We start from the raw sequence: 22,818 nt of genomic DNA, 5'->3' as shown, positions 1-22,818 counted from the left end.
TTCGAAGACAAGATAGTGGAGACTTCCAAATACCGCTCTAAAGGAAGGAGGTGCAGAGTAGTAGCAGTAGTAGTAGTAGTAGTAAGGGTAGTGTAGTAGTAGTGAGAATGATAACCGATAGTCATGCTCCAGATCCAACACTGTCTTGCTGAAACAAAGGTGCTTGTAACAGATGTTACGTGCTGCAGTGGTTCCCGACAAGAATGAACATCGTAAATGGCATATTAATGTTTCCACAGGTTGCAAGCACACACATGGCAATGTTGCAGCTGCCTCATCCCTTAGCTGTGCCACACAGTAGGCTTTCTTCAGTCAAATTAGGGCTGGTAAGGAGATGTGAAGAGATAGGGTCAGGTCCAACTCCTGTATGGAATTGCAAGGTTGTTGCCAGTCCCTCGGTTGGGAGCAGTCTGGGTTCCATAGTCAGAACCATCCCTGAAGATCCGCTTGACAGTGCGAGACTTAAATACCGTCGGGAAGGTGAGGTGCAGAGTAGTAGTAGTAGTAGTAGTAAGTAGTAAGTAGTAGTAGTCGTAGTGAGAATGTAATCACGATAAACCAATATGTTCCCTTCAGACCCTTGAGCTTGATCGAAGCTAGGTGTTTTCCTGTAATAGATGCCACGTAAGCTGGCAGCCCGACAAGATGCAATCATCGTAGGCATAATGAATAGGCAGCAAGGTCACACATGCAATAGTGCCAGACAACTGTGGTTCCGACGTCTTGCCTGACAGTATTTCTTCAGTGAACGAACAAGAAAATAGGGGCAGTGGTGAGCCATGTGAAGAGCGATGGGTAACAGTTCATCACTCCTGTAGTCGTTGAGGTATTCGTCTTGTTCCATAGGTCAGATCCACGAGCTACAAGTATTGCGAATAAGTCCCGGAAGGAGTGCAGAGTAGCAGTTAGTGCAGGTAGTAGTAGTAGTAGGTAGTATCAGCGAATAACCACGACGTCATGTCCCTTCCAGAATCCTGGGGTCACCTACTGAAAGCTTGTCGGTTGCGCGGCTGCAGGCCAGTACCTGATCATGGTGAACACAAAGGGTATCGGTTAACGATCGTTGTTAAGTAATGACAACATGCAATGATTCGCCTTGACTTATTCCCGAAACGTTCGCCTGTTATCAGCTTTGGCTCAATGAATACAGCTAGGTGAAGAGCAGAATGTGGAAGACGATGTAATCAGTTCCATCACTTGTAGTTCGGCTTGAGGCCAGTTCATCCGGCCTGAAGCACCAGTTCCACAGTCAGGAACTCATTCGAAGATCGCGACAGTGTAACAATGGGCCGAGTTTATATGCGCATGAGGCAGTATCAGTAGTAGTAGTAGCAGTAGTGGGCAGCAGGGTAGTTGTCGGTATTGTATACCATTTTGATGTTCATCTTGTCAGACACTGCAACACGTGGCATCTTGGTACAGAAAACACCTTTGACAAGCTTTTCAAGTGAGAAGTGTTGGATCTGAGAGGGACATGACCTATCAGTGGTTACATTCTCACTACTACTACTACTACTACTACTACTACTACTACTACTACTCTGCACCTCTCCTTCCGACAGTATTTAAGTCTCCGCACTGTCGCTTGATCTTCAGATAGTTCCTGACTATGGAACTGAACTTCTCCAGGCCGAGGGACTGACAACCTCAAATTCTACGACTACAAGGGTGATGGACTGATTACATCGTCTTCACATCTCTACTCTTCCTGCCTATTTTCTGTATTCGACTGAAGAAGCCTACTGTGTAGGCGAAACGTTTCGGAATAAAGTTGTCTAACTGTTGCATATGTGTCTTACCTAACAACCTGTCGGTATTGTATACCATTTTGATGTTCATCTTGTCAGACACTGCAACACGTGGCATCTTGGTACAGAAAACACCTTTGACAAGCTTTTCAAGTGAGAAGTGTTGGATCTGAGAGGGACATGACCTATCAGTGGTTACATTCTCACTACTACTACTACTACTACTACTACTACTACTACTACTACTACTACTACTACTACTACTCTGCACCTCTCCTTCCGACAGTATTTAAGTCTCCGCACTGTCGCTTGATCTTCAGATAGTTCCTGACTATGGAACTGAACTTCTCCAGGCCGAGGGACTGACAACCTCAAATTCTACGACTACAAGGGTGATGGACTGATTACATCGTCTTCACATCTCTACTCTTCCTGCCTATTTTCTGTATTCGACTGAAGAAGCCTACTGTGTAGGCGAAACGTTTCGGAATAAAGTTGTCTAACTGTTGCATATGTGTCTTACCTAACAACCTGTCGGTATTGTATACCATTTTGATGTTCATCTTGTCAGACACTGCAACACGTGGCATCTTGGTACAGAAAACACCTTTGACAAGCTTTTCAAGTGAGAAGTGTTGGATCTGAGAGGGACATGACCTATCAGTGGTTACATTCTCACTACTACTACTACTACTACTACTACTACTACTACTACTACTACTACTACTACTACTCTGCACCTCTCCTTCCGACAGTATTTAAGTCTCCGCACTGTCGCTTGATCTTCAGATAGTTCCTGACTATGGAACTGAACTTCTCCAGGCCGAGGGACTGACAACCTCAAATTCTACGACTACAAGGGTGATGGACTGATTACATCGTCTTCACATCTCTACTCTTCCTGCCTATTTTCTGTATTCGACTGAAGAAGCCTACTGTGTAGGCGAAACGTTTCGGAATAAAGTTGTCTAACTGTTGCATATGTGTCTTACCTAACAACCTGTCGGTATTGTATACCATTTTGATGTTCATCTTGTCAGACACTGCAACACGTGGCATCTTGGTACAGAAAACACCTTTGACAAGCTTTTCAAGTGAGAAGTGTTGGATCTGAGAGGGACATGACCTATCAGTGGTTACATTCTCACTACTACTACTACTACTACTACTACTACTACTACTACTACTACTACTACTACTACTCTGCACCTCTCCTTCCGACAGTATTTAAGTCTCCGCACTGTCGCTTGATCTTCAGATAGTTCCTGACTATGGAACTGAACTTCTCCAGGCCGAGGGACTGACAACCTCAAATTCTACGACTACAAGGGTGATGGACTGATTACATCGTCTTCACATCTCTACTCTTCCTGCCTATTTTCTGTATTCGACTGAAGAAGCCTACTGTGTAGGCGAAACGTTTCGGAATAAAGTTGTCTAACTGTTGCATATGTGTCTTACCTAACAACCTGTCGGTATTGTATACCATTTTGATGTTCATCTTGTCAGACACTGCAACACGTGGCATCTTGGTACAGAAAACACCTTTGACAAGCTTTTCAAGTGAGAAGTGTTGGATCTGAGAGGGACATGACCTATCAGTGGTTACATTCTCACTACTACTACTACTACTACTACTACTACTACTACTACTACTACTACTACTACTACTACTACTACTCTGCACCTCTCCTTCCGACAGTATTTAAGTCTCCGCACTGTCGCTTGATCTTCAGATAGTTCCTGACTATGGAACTGAACTTCTCCAGGCCGAGGGACTGACAACCTCAAATTCTACGACTACAAGGGTGATGGACTGATTACATCGTCTTCACATCTCTACTCTTCCTGCCTATTTTCTGTATTCGACTGAAGAAGCCTACTGTGTAGGCGAAACGTTTCGGAATAAAGTTGTCTAACTGTTGCATATGTGTCTTACCTAACAACCTGTCGGTATTGTATACCATTTTGATGTTCATCTTGTCAGACACTGCAACACGTGGCATCTTGGTACAGAAAACACCTTTGACAAGCTTTTCAAGTGAGAAGTGTTGGATCTGAGAGGGACATGACCTATCAGTGGTTACATTCTCACTACTACTACTACTACTACTACTACTACTACTACTACTACTACTACTACTACTACTCTGCACCTCTCCTTCCGACAGTATTTAAGTCTCCGCACTGTCGCTTGATCTTCAGATAGTTCCTGACTATGGAACTGAACTTCTCCAGGCCGAGGGACTGACAACCTCAAATTCTACGACTACAAGGGTGATGGACTGATTACATCGTCTTCACATCTCTACTCTTCCTGCCTATTTTCTGTATTCGACTGAAGAAGCCTACTGTGTAGGCGAAACGTTTCGGAATAAAGTTGTCTAACTGTTGCATATGTGTCTTACCTAACAACCTGTCGGTATTGTATACCATTTTGATGTTCATCTTGTCAGACACTGCAACACGTGGCATCTTGGTACAGAAAACACCTTTGACAAGCTTTTCAAGTGAGAAGTGTTGGATCTGAGAGGGACATGACCTATCAGTGGTTACATTCTCACTACTACTACTACTACTACTACTACTACTACTACTACTACTACTACTACTACTACTACTACTACTCTGCACCTCTCCTTCCGACAGTATTTAAGTCTCCGCACTGTCGCTTGATCTTCAGATAGTTCCTGACTATGGAACTGAACTTCTCCAGGCCGAGGGACTGACAACCTCAAATTCTACGACTACAAGGGTGATGGACTGATTACATCGTCTTCACATCTCTACTCTTCCTGCCTATTTTCTGTATTCGACTGAAGAAGCCTACTGTGTAGGCGAAACGTTTCGGAATAAAGTTGTCTAACTGTTGCATATGTGTCTTACCTAACAACCTGTCGGTATTGTATACCATTTTGATGTTCATCTTGTCAGACACTGCAACACGTGGCATCTTGGTACAGAAAACACCTTTGACAAGCTTTTCAAGTGAGAAGTGTTGGATCTGAGAGGGACATGACCTATCAGTGGTTACATTCTCACTACTACTACTACTACTACTACTACTACTACTACTACTACTACTACTACTACTACTCTGCACCTCTCCTTCCGACAGTATTTAAGTCTCCGCACTGTCGCTTGATCTTCAGATAGTTCCTGACTATGGAACTGAACTTCTCCAGGCCGAGGGACTGACAACCTCAAATTCTACGACTACAAGGGTGATGGACTGATTACATCGTCTTCACATCTCTACTCTTCCTGCCTATTTTCTGTATTCGACTGAAGAAGCCTACTGTGTAGGCGAAACGTTTCGGAATAAAGTTGTCTAACTGTTGCATATGTGTCTTACCTAACAACCTGTCGGTATTGTATACCATTTTGATGTTCATCTTGTCAGACACTGCAACACGTGGCATCTTGGTACAGAAAACACCTTTGACAAGCTTTTCAAGTGAGAAGTGTTGGATCTGAGAGGGACATGACCTATCAGTGGTTACATTCTCACTACTACTACTACTACTACTACTACTACTACTACTACTACTACTACTACTCTGCACCTCTCCTTCCGACAGTATTTAAGTCTCCGCACTGTCGCTTGATCTTCAGATAGTTCCTGACTATGGAACTGAACTTCTCCAGGCCGAGGGACTGACAACCTCAAATTCTACGACTACAAGGGTGATGGACTGATTACATCGTCTTCACATCTCTACTCTTCCTGCCTATTTTCTGTATTCGACTGAAGAAGCCTACTGTGTAGGCGAAACGTTTCGGAATAAAGTTGTCTAACTGTTGCATATGTGTCTTACCTAACAGGTTCCTTGATGCTGGTGAGGGACTCTTTATATAGGGAATTGGATCTGTGCTCCAGTTCCCTGAATTGAGCCTGAATGCCTTCCATCCCCCCACATGCGCTGTATAATCCTCTGGGTTTAGCGCTTCCCCATGATTATAATAATAATCATCAGGAGCTTCCGAAGTTGCAGAAAAGAGGAGGATGTCCAAGCAAATATGGTCACAAAGGACGTGTACAGTGCAGACGTCCTTTGTGATCGTCTGCAGCGAAGACGTCCTTTGTGATCGCATTTGCTTGGACATCCTTATCTTTTCTGCAATTTTGCAAGCTCCTGATGAGGTGTTGATTGCAACACGAAAGGCCTAGAGCCATCATTCTACTCCCCCCTTGGTTGTTTTGCATCCTGTATCGCTTGATTTGCGATATTTGCGTATTATATGCTCATATGGAGGTCCCAAGATTTATACGTTACCAGGAGATCATTTCCTGGTGATCAGGAATGACATCATCAGTGCACAAATAACCCGCACATAGGAGAAAGAAACTTATGACGATGTGTCGGTTCTACTTGGACCATTAACTAATGACAGTGTGTAACTAACTAATGATTCAAATCGAACCGAAACGTTATCATAAATTTCTTTCTCCTATGTGCGGGTTAATTATATACTTTTCCAGTCACGGTATTGTGCCTTCTTATTTTTTTTGACATCCAAGGGCTGAGCATGTGTCGTTTCACTACAGCATACAGCAGTACCTTCTCAGTGACTGTAAATCTGTCGTTACATATGTGAGATTTAGCAGAAAAAAAAAAGATTTGCAAAGTTTTCCGAAGCTCCCTCTTCCAGGAGCGGAAGCAGCACCGAGATGATGAGTACTCACCGAAGAAAATGTGCTCTCGTCAACGCTGGTAAGGTCCCGTATGTTGGTAGTCAGGATGTTGATGGACTAACGTTCATGTGGTCTTGTGTAAGGCACAAAGTCACCTGCAGAGCAGAGATAAGAGTGAGTGAATGTTCACAGAAACTGAGATCCCATTGGTTTGAGATATTATCTCTAAAACCACTAGTGGTCCTTTCTGTCCAATTCTGTTTTAATTCTACATTTATTCTGTTGATGTCTTGTGTTGCAATTGCAATTACCTCTCATATCTCGCATATATATATTATCAGTTTAGTCTGTGGCAGCCCAGGAGAGCGATGTTCTGATCACCATGCTTTTTGGCGTTGATTTAGTAAACGGTTTCCTTGAAAATTCTTTTGACCTTAATTAGAAAGTTCAGATCGATGCTGAGTCGGTAGTTTGTAGGGCTGTGTTCAGGAAGATGAGAGGTCTGTGGATTGTAAACTGGACCTATTCCATACCCTCGTTCAGTTCTCCTACCATTACACCCTAGTTTTGATCGCTTGTTCCGGCACATGTTCATGTATAACTGCCGGATGATTATATTGTATATATCCACAGCTGACACACTGGAGGCGCTGTCTCACTTAACATCCGAGCAGTAGTGTTTGTAGACTATATTTTTCTTCTTTTCCTGCCTGAGATTTGATAGCCAGACTTGGGTGATGAGAACCACGACTCTCATCGTGAGTTATTAGTTATTAGATGAGATGCAGCTTCTAGACTTTCATTACCTAATCACATTATGACCATAGTGATGTCCTAAGATACGTTGATATTTTATATAATGGCTTTCCCTTCAAAAGGAGTGCCTTGATGCCGGTGAATGGCTGTTGATCCTGGGACAAAACTGACAATTTGTCCGAAATGCTCTGCATAACAAACGGCTTTCTATATAGTAGTACGTCATTGATGTCAGCTAGGACTGTATACCTTGTACATACATGTAGTTGTAGTAAATAAAGATATTATTATTAATGTCATTCTCCTCACGCTGGTGAAGGGCTCTTGATCTAGGGAATTGGATCTGTGTTCCGGTTCCCAGAATTGAGTCTGAATACCTTCCATCCCCCCCCCCCACATGTGCTGTATAATCCACGGGTTTAGCTCTCCCCATGATTATATTATTATTTTTTATTATTATTATTATTATTATTATTATTATTATAAATTAGCGCTTAGTTTTGATCGTTATAATAATTCCTCGGAGATTTTATCTGATGCAAAATCTTGACAAGGTCACAAAACAGACCAGTGATGAATATTCTTGTTGTTCTCGCCGGTGCTCACAGGATGAGCACCAAGTGCACAATATACAAGACTCACCAAGTGCACAATATACAAGACTCACCAAGTGCACAATATACAAGACTCACCAAGTGCACAATATACAAGACTCACCAAGTACACAATATATAAGACTCGCCAAGTACACAATATACAAGACTCACCAAGTACACAATATATAAGACTCACCAAGTACACAATATATAAGACTCACCAAGTACACAATATACAAGACTCACCAAGTGCACAATATACAAGACTCACCAAGTGCACAATATACAAGACTCACCAAGTGCACAATATACAAGACTCACCAAGTACACAATATATAAGACTCACCAAGTACACAATATACAAGACTCACCAAGTACACAATATATAAGACTCACCAAGTACACAATATATAAGACTCACCAAGTACACAATATATAAGACTCACCAAGTACACAATATACAAGACTCACCAAGTACACAATATACAAGACTCACCAAGTGCACAATATACAAGACTCACCAAGTACACAATATACAAGACTCACCAAGTACACAATATACAAGACTCACCAAGTACACAATATACAAGACTCACCAAGTACACAATATACAAGACTCACCAAGTACACAATATACAAGACTCACCAAGTGCACAATATACAAGACTCACCAAGTACACAATATACAAGACTCACCAAGTACACAATATACAAGACTCACCAAGTACACAATATACAAGACTCACCAAGTACACAATATACAAGACTCACCAAGTACACAATATACAAGACTCACCAAGTACACAATATACAAGACTCACCAAGTGCACAATATACAAGACTCACCAAGTACACAATATACAAGACTCACCAAGTACACAATATACAAGACTCACCAAGTACACAATATACAAGACTCACCAAGTACACAATATACAAGACTCACCAAGTGCACAATATACAAGACTCACCAAGTGCACAATATACAAGACTCACCAAGTACACAATATACAAGACTCACCAAGTACACAATATACAAGACTCACCAGGTACACAATATACAAGACTCACCAAGTACACAATATACAAGACTCACCAAGTACACAATATACAAGACTCACCAAGTACACAATATACAAGACTCACCAAGTACACAATATACAAGACTCACCAAGTACACAATATACAAGACTCACCAAGTACACAATATACAAGACTCACCAAGTACACAATATATAAGACTCACCAAGTACACAATATACAAGACTCACCAAGTACACAATATACAAGACTCACCAAGTACACAATATATAAGACTCACCAAGTACACAATATATAAGACTCACCAAGTACACAATATACAAGACTCACCAAGTACACAATATACAAGACTCACCAAGTACACAATATACAAGACTCACCAAGTACACAATATACAAGACTCACCAAGTACACAATATATAAGACTCACCAAGTGCACAATATACAAGATTCACCAAGTGCACAATATACAAGACTCACCAAGTACACAATATACAAGACTCACCAAGTACACAATATACAAGACTCACCAAGTACACAATATACAAGACTCACCAAGTACACAATATACAAGACTCACCAAGTGCACAATATACAAGACTCACCAAGTACACAATATACAAGACTCATCAAGTACACAATATACAAGACTCACCAAGTACACAATATACAAGACTCACCAAGTACACAATATACAAGACTCACCAAGTACACAATATACAAGACTCACCAAGTACACAATATACAAGACTCACCAAGTACACAATATACAAGACTCACCAAGTACACAATATACAAGACTCACCAAGTACACAATATACAAGACTCACCAAGTACACAATATACAAGACTCACCAAGTACACAATATACAAGACTCACCAAGTACACAATATACAAGACTCACCAAGTACACAATATACAAGACTCACCAAGTGCACAATATACAAGACTCACCAAGTACACAATATACAAGACTCACCAAGTACACAATATACAAGACTCACCAAGTACACAATATACAAGACTCACCAAGTACACAATATACAAGACTCACCAAGTACACAATATACAAGACTCACCAAGTACACAATATACAAGACTCACCAAGTACACAATATATAAGACTCACCAAGTACACAATATACAAGACTCACCAAGTACACAATATACAAGACTCACCAAGTACACAATATATAAGACTCACCAAGTACACAATATACAAGACTCACCAAGTACACAATATACAAGACTCACCAAGTGCACAATATACAAGACTCAGACAGGACCACTAAAAGTAGACTCTTGCTCTTTTGAGAGGATTGCTTGAAGTGTTTCGGATCCGTCCAGTTGCGTTGACAACCCCAGTTTTTTAGTGCATATGTCACAGGTTTATGCTAGTTATGACCTCGAGATTAGTCAGCTGAATATAGTCGGTCTGTTGTCGGTGGAGCGACACTGGTTAGGAAAGTTGGGCTCCAGACATGAAGGTATGAGCGTTATCATCTATATCGAAAAATAAAGCAAAAATATGTTGGACATCACCCAATAATTTAAGTAACTGTCTGTCTCCGTCTGTCTGTCTGTCTGTCTCGTACTCTACTTGCTTTGGCAAAATATTAATGCTGATAATGAAAGCAAGCGCAAAAATTCAGGGAAAATGACTTTCGCAATTATTTTTTTTCAGTTAGATGTTCCGACTCCATTCAGTTGATGACGGCGGCGCCACTATCCGGAGCGCCCGGGAAATACTATTTCTTGATCCAAGGTGCTGGAGCTACCCTCTTCTAAGGATCAAAGTCTGCTTGTCTCATTCCCTCAAGCGCTGTATGGCCCCTGTGGGTTTAGCGTTCCTACGTGAATATGAGGTCTGTGTCGAGCCTTTTTAATGCCGGCTCTCTCCCACCTAAGTAGGGCGACCCAAGAAAGGAAACACACTCGCCATCATTCTTTCAATAGTTTGTCTTATGCAGGAATTATCCGAACTATTTCTTGGACTCGCCGGTAGTGGCGCCACTAACTCTTCTTTACCATTGCATGGGTGGTTGGCGTGCAGGCGTGGGCGTGGTGTATGGCGTGGTGGCAGGGGCGGCGGGCGGCCTCTTCACTGTGGGCGGTTACACTGGCCAAGTCACCCTCACCACACCCTTGGACTACGAGACCAAACACACAGTGAGTATTGTCCTCGTTGTCTCGTTCTGACCTCTTGTTCTTGTGTGCTATCATTCCTTCCAGGTATCCCTCAGGCATCCTTCAAGATTCGTTCAGGCATCCCTCAGGTATCCTTGAGGCATCCTTTAGGCTTCCTTCAGGCATCCCTCAGGTACCCTCGAGGCATCCTTCAAGAATCCTTCAGGCTCCTGCACTTTCCGTGTATCTCCACCGTTGCTTCAGACATCTCACAATTCACTTCTTCATCAGTATTCTTTTCACCTGATAATTGTACTTGTGTGATTGATATCTTCTTAAAATGTATAGATAAAGACAATCTGGTCATTCATCAGCATTCTGCTCTTTAGAGGAAACTACCTCCGTCGCACAAGGCGGTGACGGTGGCGGTGACGGTACATAACACTAGAAGCAGCCCGAGAGAGCCAGCGACAACATGAGTTTTTCTGGTGGCATAAGAATAATGGTGAGAATGTCGAGGGGAAAGGACCGGGAGAGAGCAGAGCGGTGAAAAGAAGAAAAAAAAAAGGTTTTGGGTAGAGAGAGAGAGAGAGGTTAGGAAGGTTAAGTAGCCTGGCCACTTTGGGTAGGTTTTAAGGGACTGGTTTTTCTGATGGAACTGCCCGTAAAGTATTCGTTATTCTCGGTTGGGTTAAGTCGTATCTGGTTCGTATTATTATTATAATCAAAACTAAGCGCTAAACCCACAAGGGTCATACAGCTGTTGATGTACATAACTTTATTGCTCCAGTAACATGTAAGAAACTGTCTTAATAACTCACCTTCCTTACACTCAAATTTATAATTGTTTAAACTTGATAATATTTATACAGTTGTATTTATAAACTTGATAATATTTATACAGTTGTATTTATAAACTTGATAATATTTATACAGTTGTATTTATAAATTTGACCAACGTTAAACATTGTCATTCATTTATTTTTATGTACTTACTGTGTCTTTTGTTAATGAATTTTTCATAAACTTAAGTAAATGTCCTACGATACATTTACAACATGTGTAAATGTAAATGAACTGTATAAATGTTTGTGTCGTATTACATCATAATTTACTTATATAAAAAATAATAATTGGATATATTTAAAACGAATGTAGACAAAATTGTCTACATTCGTTTATATATGAACGTAATGTGCTTTGATGCCAGTGAACGGGCTCGTGATCCAGAGAAATGGAGCTACCGTAGCTTAGCTCGTGTCTAATTGTCTTCCATTCTCCAGGCGCTGTATGAGCCCTTATGGGTTTAACGCTGCTCTCACGACTGGAATAATTGTCCCCTTTTAGTTTAATCATTTGGTTTTGCCACTGAACTGCAGAACGTGTGTAATTCAACGTTCCATGCAGGAGGAGCTGGCTGACTCCAGTAATATTTCTATTTTTGTCCTGCACAGTAGGCCTATATTGGTTCATTTGTGCTCATTATATAGATTCGTAGAAATCATTGCAACAGTTGTTAATCACTTGATCAGGTTAGGTAAGGTCTGTCAGGAAACTGTACAAGTGTTACTTGACGCGGGTCTCAGTCAAACGATGACCTTCAGGTGGAGCATTTGGTCACCTGACAGAGACCTTCCACTGGCTTACCTCTCCACCTCTTTAAAAATTATGGTTGTGATGTTAGTCACTTGATCAGCGAGATAAAGTATCAGAAGCTCAACTATCGTCAAGTGTATGTATGTGTGTACTCACCTAGTTGTCGTTGCAGGGGTCGATTCACAGCTCCTGGCCCCGCCTCTTTACTGGTCGCTACTAGGTCACCCTACTCCATGAGCTTTATCATACCTCTTCTTAAAGCTACATATGGATCCTGCCTCCACTACATCACTTTCCAGACTATTCCACTTCCTGACAACTCTGTGATTGAAGAAATACTTCCTAACATCCCTGTGATTCATCTGAGTCCTCTACTTCCAACTGTGACCCCTTGTTGCTGTGTCCCATCTCTGGAACATTCTGTCTCTCTCCACCTTGTCAATTCTTCTCAGTATTTTATATGTCGTTATCATATCCCACTATCTCTCCTGTCTTCCAGTGTAGTCAGGTCGGTTTCCCTTAACCTCTTCTCGTAGGACATACCCCTTACCTCCGGGACTGGTCTTGTTGCAAACCTTTGCCCTTTCTCTAGTTTCCTTACGTGCTCGGCTAGGTGTGGGTTCCAAACTGGTGCTGCATACTCCAATATATGCCTAACGTACACAGTGTACAGAGTCCTGAACGATTGCTTATTAAGATGTCGGAATGCTGTTCTTAGGTTTCCTGGGCGCTCATATGCTGCAGCAGTTATTTGGTTGATGTGGGCATCAGATGTGCCAGGTGTTATACTTACCCCAAGATCTTTTTCATTGAGTGAGGTTTGTAGTCTCCGGCCCCCTAGACTGTACTCCGTCTGCGGTCTTCTTTGCCCTTCCCCAATCTTCATGACTTTGCATTTGATGGGGTTGAACTCCAGGAGCCAGTTGCTGGACCAGGCCTGGAGCTTGTCCAGCTTCCAGCCTGTGTGTGTGTGTACTCACCTAATTCACCTGATTGTGGCTCCAGGGATCGAGACTCAGCTCCTGGCCCCGCCTCTTCACTGAGTGCTACTAGGTCCTCTCTCTCCCTACTCTATGAGCTTTATCATACCTCATCATAAAGCTATGTATGGTTCCTGCCTCCACTACCTCACTTGCTAGGCTATTCCACTTCCTGACTACTCTGACTGAAGAAATACTTCCTAACATCCCTTTGATTCATCTGGGTCTTCAACCTTTAAATTGTGAGCCCATGTTTCTGTGTCCCCTCTCTGGAACATTCTGTCCCTATCCACCTTGTCTATTCCACGCAGTATTTTGTATGACGTTATCATGTCTCCCCTAACTCTCCTGTCCTTCAGTGTCGTCAGGCCGATTTCCCTTAACCTTTCTTCGTAGGACATTCCCCTTAGCTCTGGAACTAACCTATTCGCAAACCTTTGCACTTTCTCTAATTTCTTGACGTGCTTGATCAAGTGTGGGTTCCAAACAGGTGCTGCATACTCCAGTATGGGCCTGACATACACGGTGTACAGTGTCTTGAACGATTCCTTACTAAGGTATCAGAACGCTATTCTCAGGGTTGCCAGGCGCCCATATGCTGCAGCATTTATCTGGTTGATGTGTGCTTCCGGAGACTTGCTCGGTGTTATACTCACCCCAAGATCTTTCTCCTTGAGCAAGGTTTGCAGTCTGTGGCCACCTAGCCTATACTCTGTCTGCGGTCTTGTTTGCCCTTTCCCGATCTTCATGACTGCATTTGGCGGGGTTAAATTCGAGAGGCCAGTTGCTGGACCAGGTGTCCAGCCTGTCCAGGTCTTTTTGAAGTCCTATCTAATACTCATCTGATTTAATTCTCCTCATTAACTTTACATCATCTGCGAACAGGGACACTTCTGAGTCTAACCCTTAAATCATGTCATTCACATACATCAGAAATAGCACTGGTCCTAGGACCGACCGCAGGTGCCCACTGTGACACCTCATCACGTACCATGACTCCCTGTCGGGTATTCTCTGATCCATTGCAGTGTCCTTCCTGTTATATGTGCCTGATCCTCTAGCTTCTGCACCAGTCTCCAGTGAGGAACTGTGTCGAAGGCCTTGCAGTCCAAAAAGGTGCAATCAACTCACCCTTCTCTCTCGTGTCTTACTTTTGTTACTTTATCATAAAACTCCAGTAGGTTTGTGACACAGGATTTGCCTTCCATAAATGCGTGCTGGTTGGCGTTTATACTCTTGTTCCGTTCCAGTTGCTCCACCACTCTCCTCCTGATAATCTTCTCCATGAATTTGCATACTATACACGTCAGTGACACTGGTCTATAGTTTAGTGCCTCTTTTCTGTCTCCTTTTTTAAATATGGGTACTACATTTGCCGTCTTCCATACCTCATGTAGTTGCTCGGTTTCAAGGGATGTGTTGAAGATTGTGGTTAGTGGCACACACAGCATTTCTGCTCCCTCTCTAAGGACCCACGGGGAGATGTTGTGTAGTCCCATTGCCTTTGAGGTATCAAGGTCCCTTAGCAGCTTCTTCACCTCCTTCTCAGTTGTGTGTGTCATCCAACACTTGTTGGTACATTCCTTGTTGGCGTCCCCCTCTGTTCTGTCCACCCAGAGTTTGTGTGTGTTTGTGTGTGTGTCCCCCTGGTGTCAACACCTCGTGTCAGTGTTGCAAGGGCCGGCCAAGTTGCATGAATGACATGATAACCGTGATCAGAAGTGCAGATCTGGCTTTTATTGTGACAGGCTTTCGGTTATTGTAGAGCGAAATACTGACTCTATTCAGCTCAGCAGAGCGAAACGGTGTCACATTACAATCTTGTTCTGCACGTGTATATTGTCATAGAGTGTACACTACGCTGTTGTATCATCGTGATATATGAACTGTTTTTGAAGCTCTGGCGAATAATTCAACAGACGAATCTTACAACGAATATTATAATAATTTCAAAGGCCCTGCCACGATGCAGTGTTTATTGTGACTCCTACGGATTTAGCGTCTCCCGAATATAATTATAACTCACATAATAGCGTGTGTATCAAGACTTTCGGCATAATTAATCTCGCTGTGTCCCTTTGTATAAAGGAAGTAGCCTATTTTGATAGTACATGACGCTGTTGTTATACCTTAGACTATTTCACCAAGATAGTCTCCCTCTTAATAGGTTAAACAATATTCACCACAATATTAATGAGTGCTTAGAAGCGTTTTATACAAAAAAGTGTGTGTGTGTGATCTATATATATGTATCTGTATGCATGTATATATATGTATGATTATAAACAAACGCAGAGAAGCGTGTTGATATATCTCAGATGACCATCTGGAGTCAAACATCCTCACCTCTCTATAGTGTAAGTACTGTGTGGAAAAAAACACTTATGTACAGTTCAGGACATTTTTAAAGGAAACGTTTCGCCACTCGTTGCGAAACGTTTTGATAAATGAACGATTTATTATTGTCCTGAACTGTACATAAGTGTCTTTTTGCACATCTTGTCGGTATCACCATACCATTTCTTTAGTGTAGGTATTGTATGTCCCACCTCAGAGCCTCAGAGCTGGCTAACCTGTTTCCCGTCATTCATAAATGTTACCTTGCTCACTCTACAAAAACATGGCAAGTCGTAACAATCACTTTTCTTCACTTGGTCGGATCTAACACAATGGGGAGGTGCCGAGAAACTTAACTTTAAGATATCTTAAGCCATAATGAAGACTGTCGTTGAAGAAACAGTGGAATGGACAGGATCTCGAACTGTGGTCCATGAATACAGCAGGCACAACATTGTAATCACACAGCCACAGAGCTTACTATAGGATAATTTTACAAGCAGCCCTTCAGTGACGTGTGTATCAGCGACATAAACTATGACCCTGCTGTCTCATCAAACAGCCCCAGAAGCTTTCATAATACATCTAGTCTCGTATTGCCCAAGATAAATCATAATGAATGACAGCCGGTAAATAAACGAAGCGATAAAGTTGTCTCATGTTCTCGTTGAGCCTGATTTATGCATGGACCACGGTTCGAGTCCTCATCCATTCTTCTGTGCATCCATTAACAGTAGGTTCAGTATGACTTGTCTTGGGTTTATAGACTATACAGCGTTATGTACCATACAAGCTTCTGGGGCTGTGCGATGAGACAGTCTGGTCACACTGGTGCCGCTGAAGCAACCATATCACAGAAGTACTAGTTATAAAGTAATTGTATTGTAAGCTCTGTGTCTGAGTGGTTACAGTATTGGGCCTTCTGTATGCTTGGACCACAGTTCGACAATTAGCCTCACTACAGTTGGTTTTTACAACTCTAGATAGACCTCTGTGTGTGTGTGTGTGTGTGTACTCACCTATTTGTACTCACCTATTTGTGGTTGCAGGGGTCGAGTCATAGCTCCTGGCCCCGCCTCTTCGCTGATTGCTACTAGGTCCTCTCTCTCCCTGCTCCATGAGCTTTATCATACCTCGCCTTAAAACTATGTATGGTTCCCGCCTCCACTACGTCACTTTCTAGGCTATTCCACGGCCTGACTACTCTATGACTGAAGAAATACTTCCTAACATCCCTTTGATTCATCTGAGTCTTCAACTTCCAATTGTGACCTCTTGTGTCTGTGTCCCTTCTCTGGAACATCCCGTCTTTGTCCACCTTGTCTATTCCGCGCAGTATTTTATATGTCGTTATCATGTCTTCCCTGACCCTCCTGGCCTCCAGTGTCGTCAGGCCGATTTCCCTCAACCTTTCTTCGTAGGACAATCCCCGTAGCTCTGGGACTAGTCTTGTTGCAAACCTTTGCACTTTCTCTAATTTCTTGACGTGCTTGACGTGTGTGTGTGTGTGTATACGACCCATGTTAGTAAAGAATAACCTCAACTCGGCTGGAAGCGAGCTTTCACACTATTGGTTGATTTTAACTGAACAGTCTGCCAGAGCAGCAGGGGTCCCTCAATAAATTGCTCCAACCCAACTGCCAGATGGCTGGTATAGAGGGCATGCCAGTGGGCGTATGACGAGCGCCAAATAAATTGCAACGTACTCAATGTACACCACACTGTCCCTTGAAGATTATCCACAAAAAAAAAACTCGTACTCATGACATCTTTAAGAGGACTTGGCCTCCTTAAATGAGCGTTGAGCGTGCCTTCAAGTAAGAAGAGCGACGAGGTAGCACCGAAGAATACTGACCTGAAACAAGTTTTAACAGGACTCTGTGGGTCATAGTAATTTTCTGGCCACAGGAAACGAGTATAATATCTGTCATTCTCTTGCAAACCCACTCTCAAGAAGCTTTCAATATGTCATCTGTGTAGGCATAAGGATTCGGCCAATATTTAACACATCACCCAGCTTCGTTGTCAGGGAAGGTCCAGTTACCAGACAATCGTTAAGACTAGCCACGTTCCTGTACACACGTACACTGCAGTTATACACGACACATGAAGGGGTGGATTCAGAATCCATCTTAACCCAATGGAACGGGAAAGTGATCAGTGACTATTTGATCATTTTCTCAATGAAGTGGTTATCCAGCCCTCCTGTATAATCTTGTCATACACCATCAGCAGTTCTGGACTTTTCCCAAGCTCATTAATCCAAGGTTTCATCTGGCTGAAAGCCATACAATAATTAGTGGGCAACTGTGGTTTAACTTACATGGTAACTTGACACAGTACTTTCTGTCCTGGTACTCGACACTGTTGATGTACTGGTTGTATGTCTTGGTTTCCTTAGAAATTGGCTTGTTGACATTGATGCCAGTTTCCATAACTTATCCACTGGCTCTGTCTTCAACTCCAGCAGAAGAGACAGACGTCTGCTGAGGGACGTGGTTGGTCGTGATTCGTGTCAATTTCCACCGCGTCAGAGTCTCATCCGCTACCTCCCTGACTACCAGAGAATGGTCCAAGGATCACGTGATCTGCTGTGGTCAGCAGAGAAACGTAATTTATTATTTCTGTTCAGTACACAAATCTGTAAAAATCTCTGCGAATGAACAGATCTTGGGGCTGACTGTCTTGATTGAAAGTGAAGACCGTCAGTTCCACACAGGGCTTCCTCCATGGAGCAACTGTTTCTTGCAACCCTTTGATTTGTATGGTAACATGTAGTTGATTCACCGCTACAACTTGAATCGTCTCATATTGGTCTCCAAGACAAACTGTCATTCTTGCTAGATCATATGACTGCTTGCCAGGACTTTGGAAAAAGCCAGCTGTATCGCTCAGGACCTTGTAGTGAGTTGTGCCGCCACCCTGAGTCAGTGTGTGTCTACGTATAAAGGATCTCTGAGCACCTTGACATCCGCCCAGTAACGTGAGCCGCGTTACTGACAACGTTGTGTGGTGCTGGGGAAGACAAGCGTTGATAACGCTGCTGTGAGGTGCCATCCGTCTCTGCTGTCATACTCTAAAGCGCTAAGTGTTCAGCTTGGTGTGCTCCCATTGTCTGCCGCAAAAAGCATAGAGCTTGGGTCGAGTCCATTTTCTGTTGTTACAATGACAAGAGGTGCAGTCTGCTACTCCCGTTTACTATGGGAGTCTTTAGTTTAGTGCCTTTAGTGGTATTGTGGTCACTTCTGCACATAAAACATTTCGGATATCTCGGAATGCACCCACCCCCAGAATGATTACTCAAGCATTTAAGACAGCTTTAACTGTTGTGGTTGCTTCTTGTGAGCGGCTACTGGTGTGTATATAACCTGATGTCCAGTGTGCCCTGTCACAAAGGAAACATTTGGGCGGTCGAGGGTTGACTTTGTTGATTTTCTTGTCTCTTTACCCTTGTCAACAGCCAGGTGAGCACCCACGAGTGTCCTGGTGTCGATGAACTTCTTACTGACAAGAGGTTCCCTTTTAGGGAATATTTTAACTTCAAGCAGAAATAGATTGTATTCTCCATGGGAAGGGAAAATAGTAAGAATATCATCTTTTGCTATTAATGTGAAGCATTTTAATTGTAGATTATTTGTGGCTCTCTTTATAGACACATTCATTGCAGTGGATGTGTCATGTTCCCTATTAGGGTGGCAGTTTGTCAGGAGGGGGTTTGTCCTCGCAACGGCTTGCTTGCATGCAAAATAGTATGTTGCAGCCTTGGCTAATTTCCTCACACGTGAAACGGCGCTTGCCAAATTTCAGATTCAGGTGTTCATTTGTCTTATGTAGAAATTTCCTCTAAACGAGTGGAGAGAACGCCCAGTCACTAGGAATGTTTTTATAAGAGAACAGTGACCTACGGTTGTATTCCAAGGCTATTCTGAATGTTTGCAAATCTTGCAAGCAGTGGGAAGGTGAGGGCAGATAAGTTATTCTATAAACATGTTTGGCTGTAATGATCCTTATCACAGTTAGACTCCAGGGTTTATATAACGTCCTTATAATTAGCATCAGTTATATCGAGTCCCTTGATAAGGTCATAAGCTTCTCCTTTGAGCTGGGTTCTCTATTAATTGAACTTAGGTCAACGATATCCGTCTAACTATCACTTAGGGACCGAAAACTGTCAAGAAATCCCCCAGAATCCTTTCCATCACATATTTGTATCAATAGCTGGGAGAGGCACAGCGACAACGGAGGTGCTGAACCTAATGGCTGCTGCGGAGCGTGAAACACTGTACTTACTTGCCAAGGGTCTGACCTCCATACCAGGACCTTTTTATATCTGCAGCAAGCCTCGAATACAAGGTCTTGTCTTTCACCAAAACGGTCCTGGTCTTCTTTAAGTTCTGCATCATCCTCTAGGTCAATCAGCAGCTGTACCAAGTGTTCAAAAGCAGCTGTGTAAGCCTGCTGCCTTATTTTCAGTAATTCCATATAATCTACTGGATTTCGTTGGATCAGCACCCTACAGTCATCATTGATGACCTGACCTTGTTCACTAGAGAATGCGTCTCTAGCGGTTCTCCAAGGAAACCATGACTTCAACTGTTAATCAGATCAACAGAGAGACTTGTCACTTCGGTACAGAAATTAAACAACTAAGTGTTGCCAACAGCATATTTTACAAGTTAGTCGACTGTTATAACTTACACTCAGTGCAGCTGAAACAAATGAGTGCTTGATCACCAGTACTGCATGCACACTATGACAGGCAGACAGCTCTGTATGTCTGTACAGTTGTCACAGACATACGTCTGTAACAACACAGTGAGTCGCAAGCTGTTTACAAATTATGCTTATCATAACTTACTGTTGACCACAGCGAACAAGGCCAAGACAAGACAAGAGAGTTTAGGTAAGACCCCATGTGGAGTGAGCTGGAAAATCGTGACAGGTGAAGAATAGCGTTGGAGAGGAGTGTCCACAGTCGTAGAGAAAGTGCCAGCAGCTAGGCGCTCGAGGGACAGACTGGAGAATCCGTAGGAGCAGGCTCTGTTGCAACGGTCTTGTGAAGGTTGGAGGTCTTCAGTCTTGACAAGCTGGCAGCAGGTTAGGTCACAGGACAGGGCAGGCATACTTGTGGTGTTATTTGATGTGATTAACGTGGCAGGTTTGTAGAATAGCCATTCTCAAATTTCTTGAATCTACTCCTAGAGAGGTGGTAAAGTTTTTCTCTTGTTTCCAAAGGTGAATCGTAGAGACTTGAGGAATTCCAAAACTTGGGTAAGTGTGAAGTGATGAGGTTGTTCGCAGGCAAACTTGACAGATCCTGCACCGAGGCCTTTGTAGAGTTCAGTGCAGGTCATGGTGTCAGCGTTTGGTGGAGCAGTGCAGAAGGTAAGGCTTTCCCCATGTTGGTGTGCTAGAGTCGTCAATATCTTCTTCTGAAGTGGATTCAGTAGACGACTCTACCATGGTGCCAGCAGGTGACCGAGGGTCGATATGAGCAGTGGAGAGGTGTAATGGTGGTGTACCAGCAAGTTGCGAGGTGTAGGAAACGGTGGTCGAGGCAGCATGAACAGTGTTGTTGGTGGTGGAGGTTTCTGGAACAGTTATTTGGGCAGGAGGAGACAGGTCAGCAGGTGTAATGAAGTTCACAACGTTGGGAAGAATCTTAAGGATGTCAGCGGAAAGACAAAGGCAGGCATGTTGTTAAGACGGAATAGTTCGTTTATGGTGGTGTTGAAGGTGCTGGGGTTGGCTGTATTAGCAAAGTGCGCATTCACCATGCAATACAGCACCTTGGGAAGGAGCCGCGTCAGGAAATGGAGAGAGGGAGTTGCTGGGTAGAGAGGACTGTTGTGTGGCTTGAAGTATTCTAGTGGTGTCGGGCTGGAGTTTTGTTATGGCTGCATATGTCGGCGATTTGGGGCTCTTCTTCTTAGCTTCTTTGATTTTTTTAGACAGCACTTCTGTTTTTAGTGGGCATTTGGCTGCAAGGGTATGATGAGTATCCTTGCAGTTTAGGCATATTGGAGTGGCATTGGTGATGGTGCTCTGAAGTCGTGACCTTCTTTTCCGCAGGTGTAACAGAATTTCTTTTCGTTCGTTGAGTGATTGTAAGAGTAACAATTCCATCAGGGTGAGACATGAGCGAAACGTTCTGGTTTTATGTGGCGTGGATGTGTATGGTAATATGAGATGGCTAGTCCATCAGAGGGCTTGGGTAGCCATAGCGATGTTTGAAAATTGGTGATTTTGATAATTGAAGAGGTGTTGGGAATTTATGAGATGGTATCGATAGAGGTCTTCAGGTCAGAAGTTGATAAAGATGTGACGATCTTGTTCAGTCATTTTACGAAAACAGAGTTTCACCAGCAAGAATGCAGAAGGAGATATGTTGAACTGTCGAAATCAGTGAAAGAGTAAAAGCGACGGTGTGTAGGTTACAAATTCCCCTCCCCGACGGGGATTGAAGGGATACTTCTTGAGGTAGAGCGACTGTGAGATGCCAGTAGCATGGACAACAGTGTTACAAGTCCAAAGGCGAGTACTGGTTCAATCTATTGTCTGGGCTGAACGCATAGGTATGTTTGTAAACTCACGCTCAGCTGTTTATCTGGTAAGGTGTGGCTGAGCTGCCACATGCCTCACAAAGGTAACAAACGTACCCTGCTGTTGCTTCCTCCCATCACCCCCGAGGGCTGTTTATAACAGAACCACTCGCTGGTTCTGTTATAAACAGCCCTAGAATCTATAATATGCTACTTTCACTGCACAAAGACGTTTTATGGATGATTAACAACTATTAACGAAGGACGAATACTTATGATTGTAAAAAAAATTGCTAGCTACTGGTTTGTTTTGGCTTAACCTCTCGATACCTCTATCTAGGTTCTGAAGGCCCATAATGTTGAAGGAAGTTCTTTCCCTGACTGACACTAATTAATTATTACGTCAATCAAAATCCTCGCTAAATACCAGCCATACCTTTCCAGCCTTTAAAGTTGAA

At 42.9% G+C, this 22,818-nt stretch overlaps 1 protein-coding gene across 1 annotated transcript in view; it reads left to right on the top strand.

Moving 5' to 3' along the window:
- LOC128687001 (putative neural-cadherin 2) overlaps nt 1–22,818 on the top strand; it is a 1,231,968-nt gene that overhangs the window by 964,527 nt on the left and 244,623 nt on the right. The window contains exon 7 of the mRNA XM_070082105.1: nt 10,832–10,947. Coding sequence (XP_069938206.1) covers nt 10,832–10,947 — 116 coding nt within the window. The remainder of the gene's footprint in view (nt 1–10,831; nt 10,948–22,818) is intronic.

The sequence above is a fragment of the Cherax quadricarinatus genome, chromosome 7 (assembly GCF_038502225.1).
Source record: "Cherax quadricarinatus isolate ZL_2023a chromosome 7, ASM3850222v1, whole genome shotgun sequence".
In the NCBI taxonomy this organism is placed as follows: Eukaryota; Metazoa; Arthropoda; class Malacostraca; order Decapoda; family Parastacidae; genus Cherax; species Cherax quadricarinatus.
This window is presented reverse-complemented; position numbering and strand designations above follow the sequence as displayed.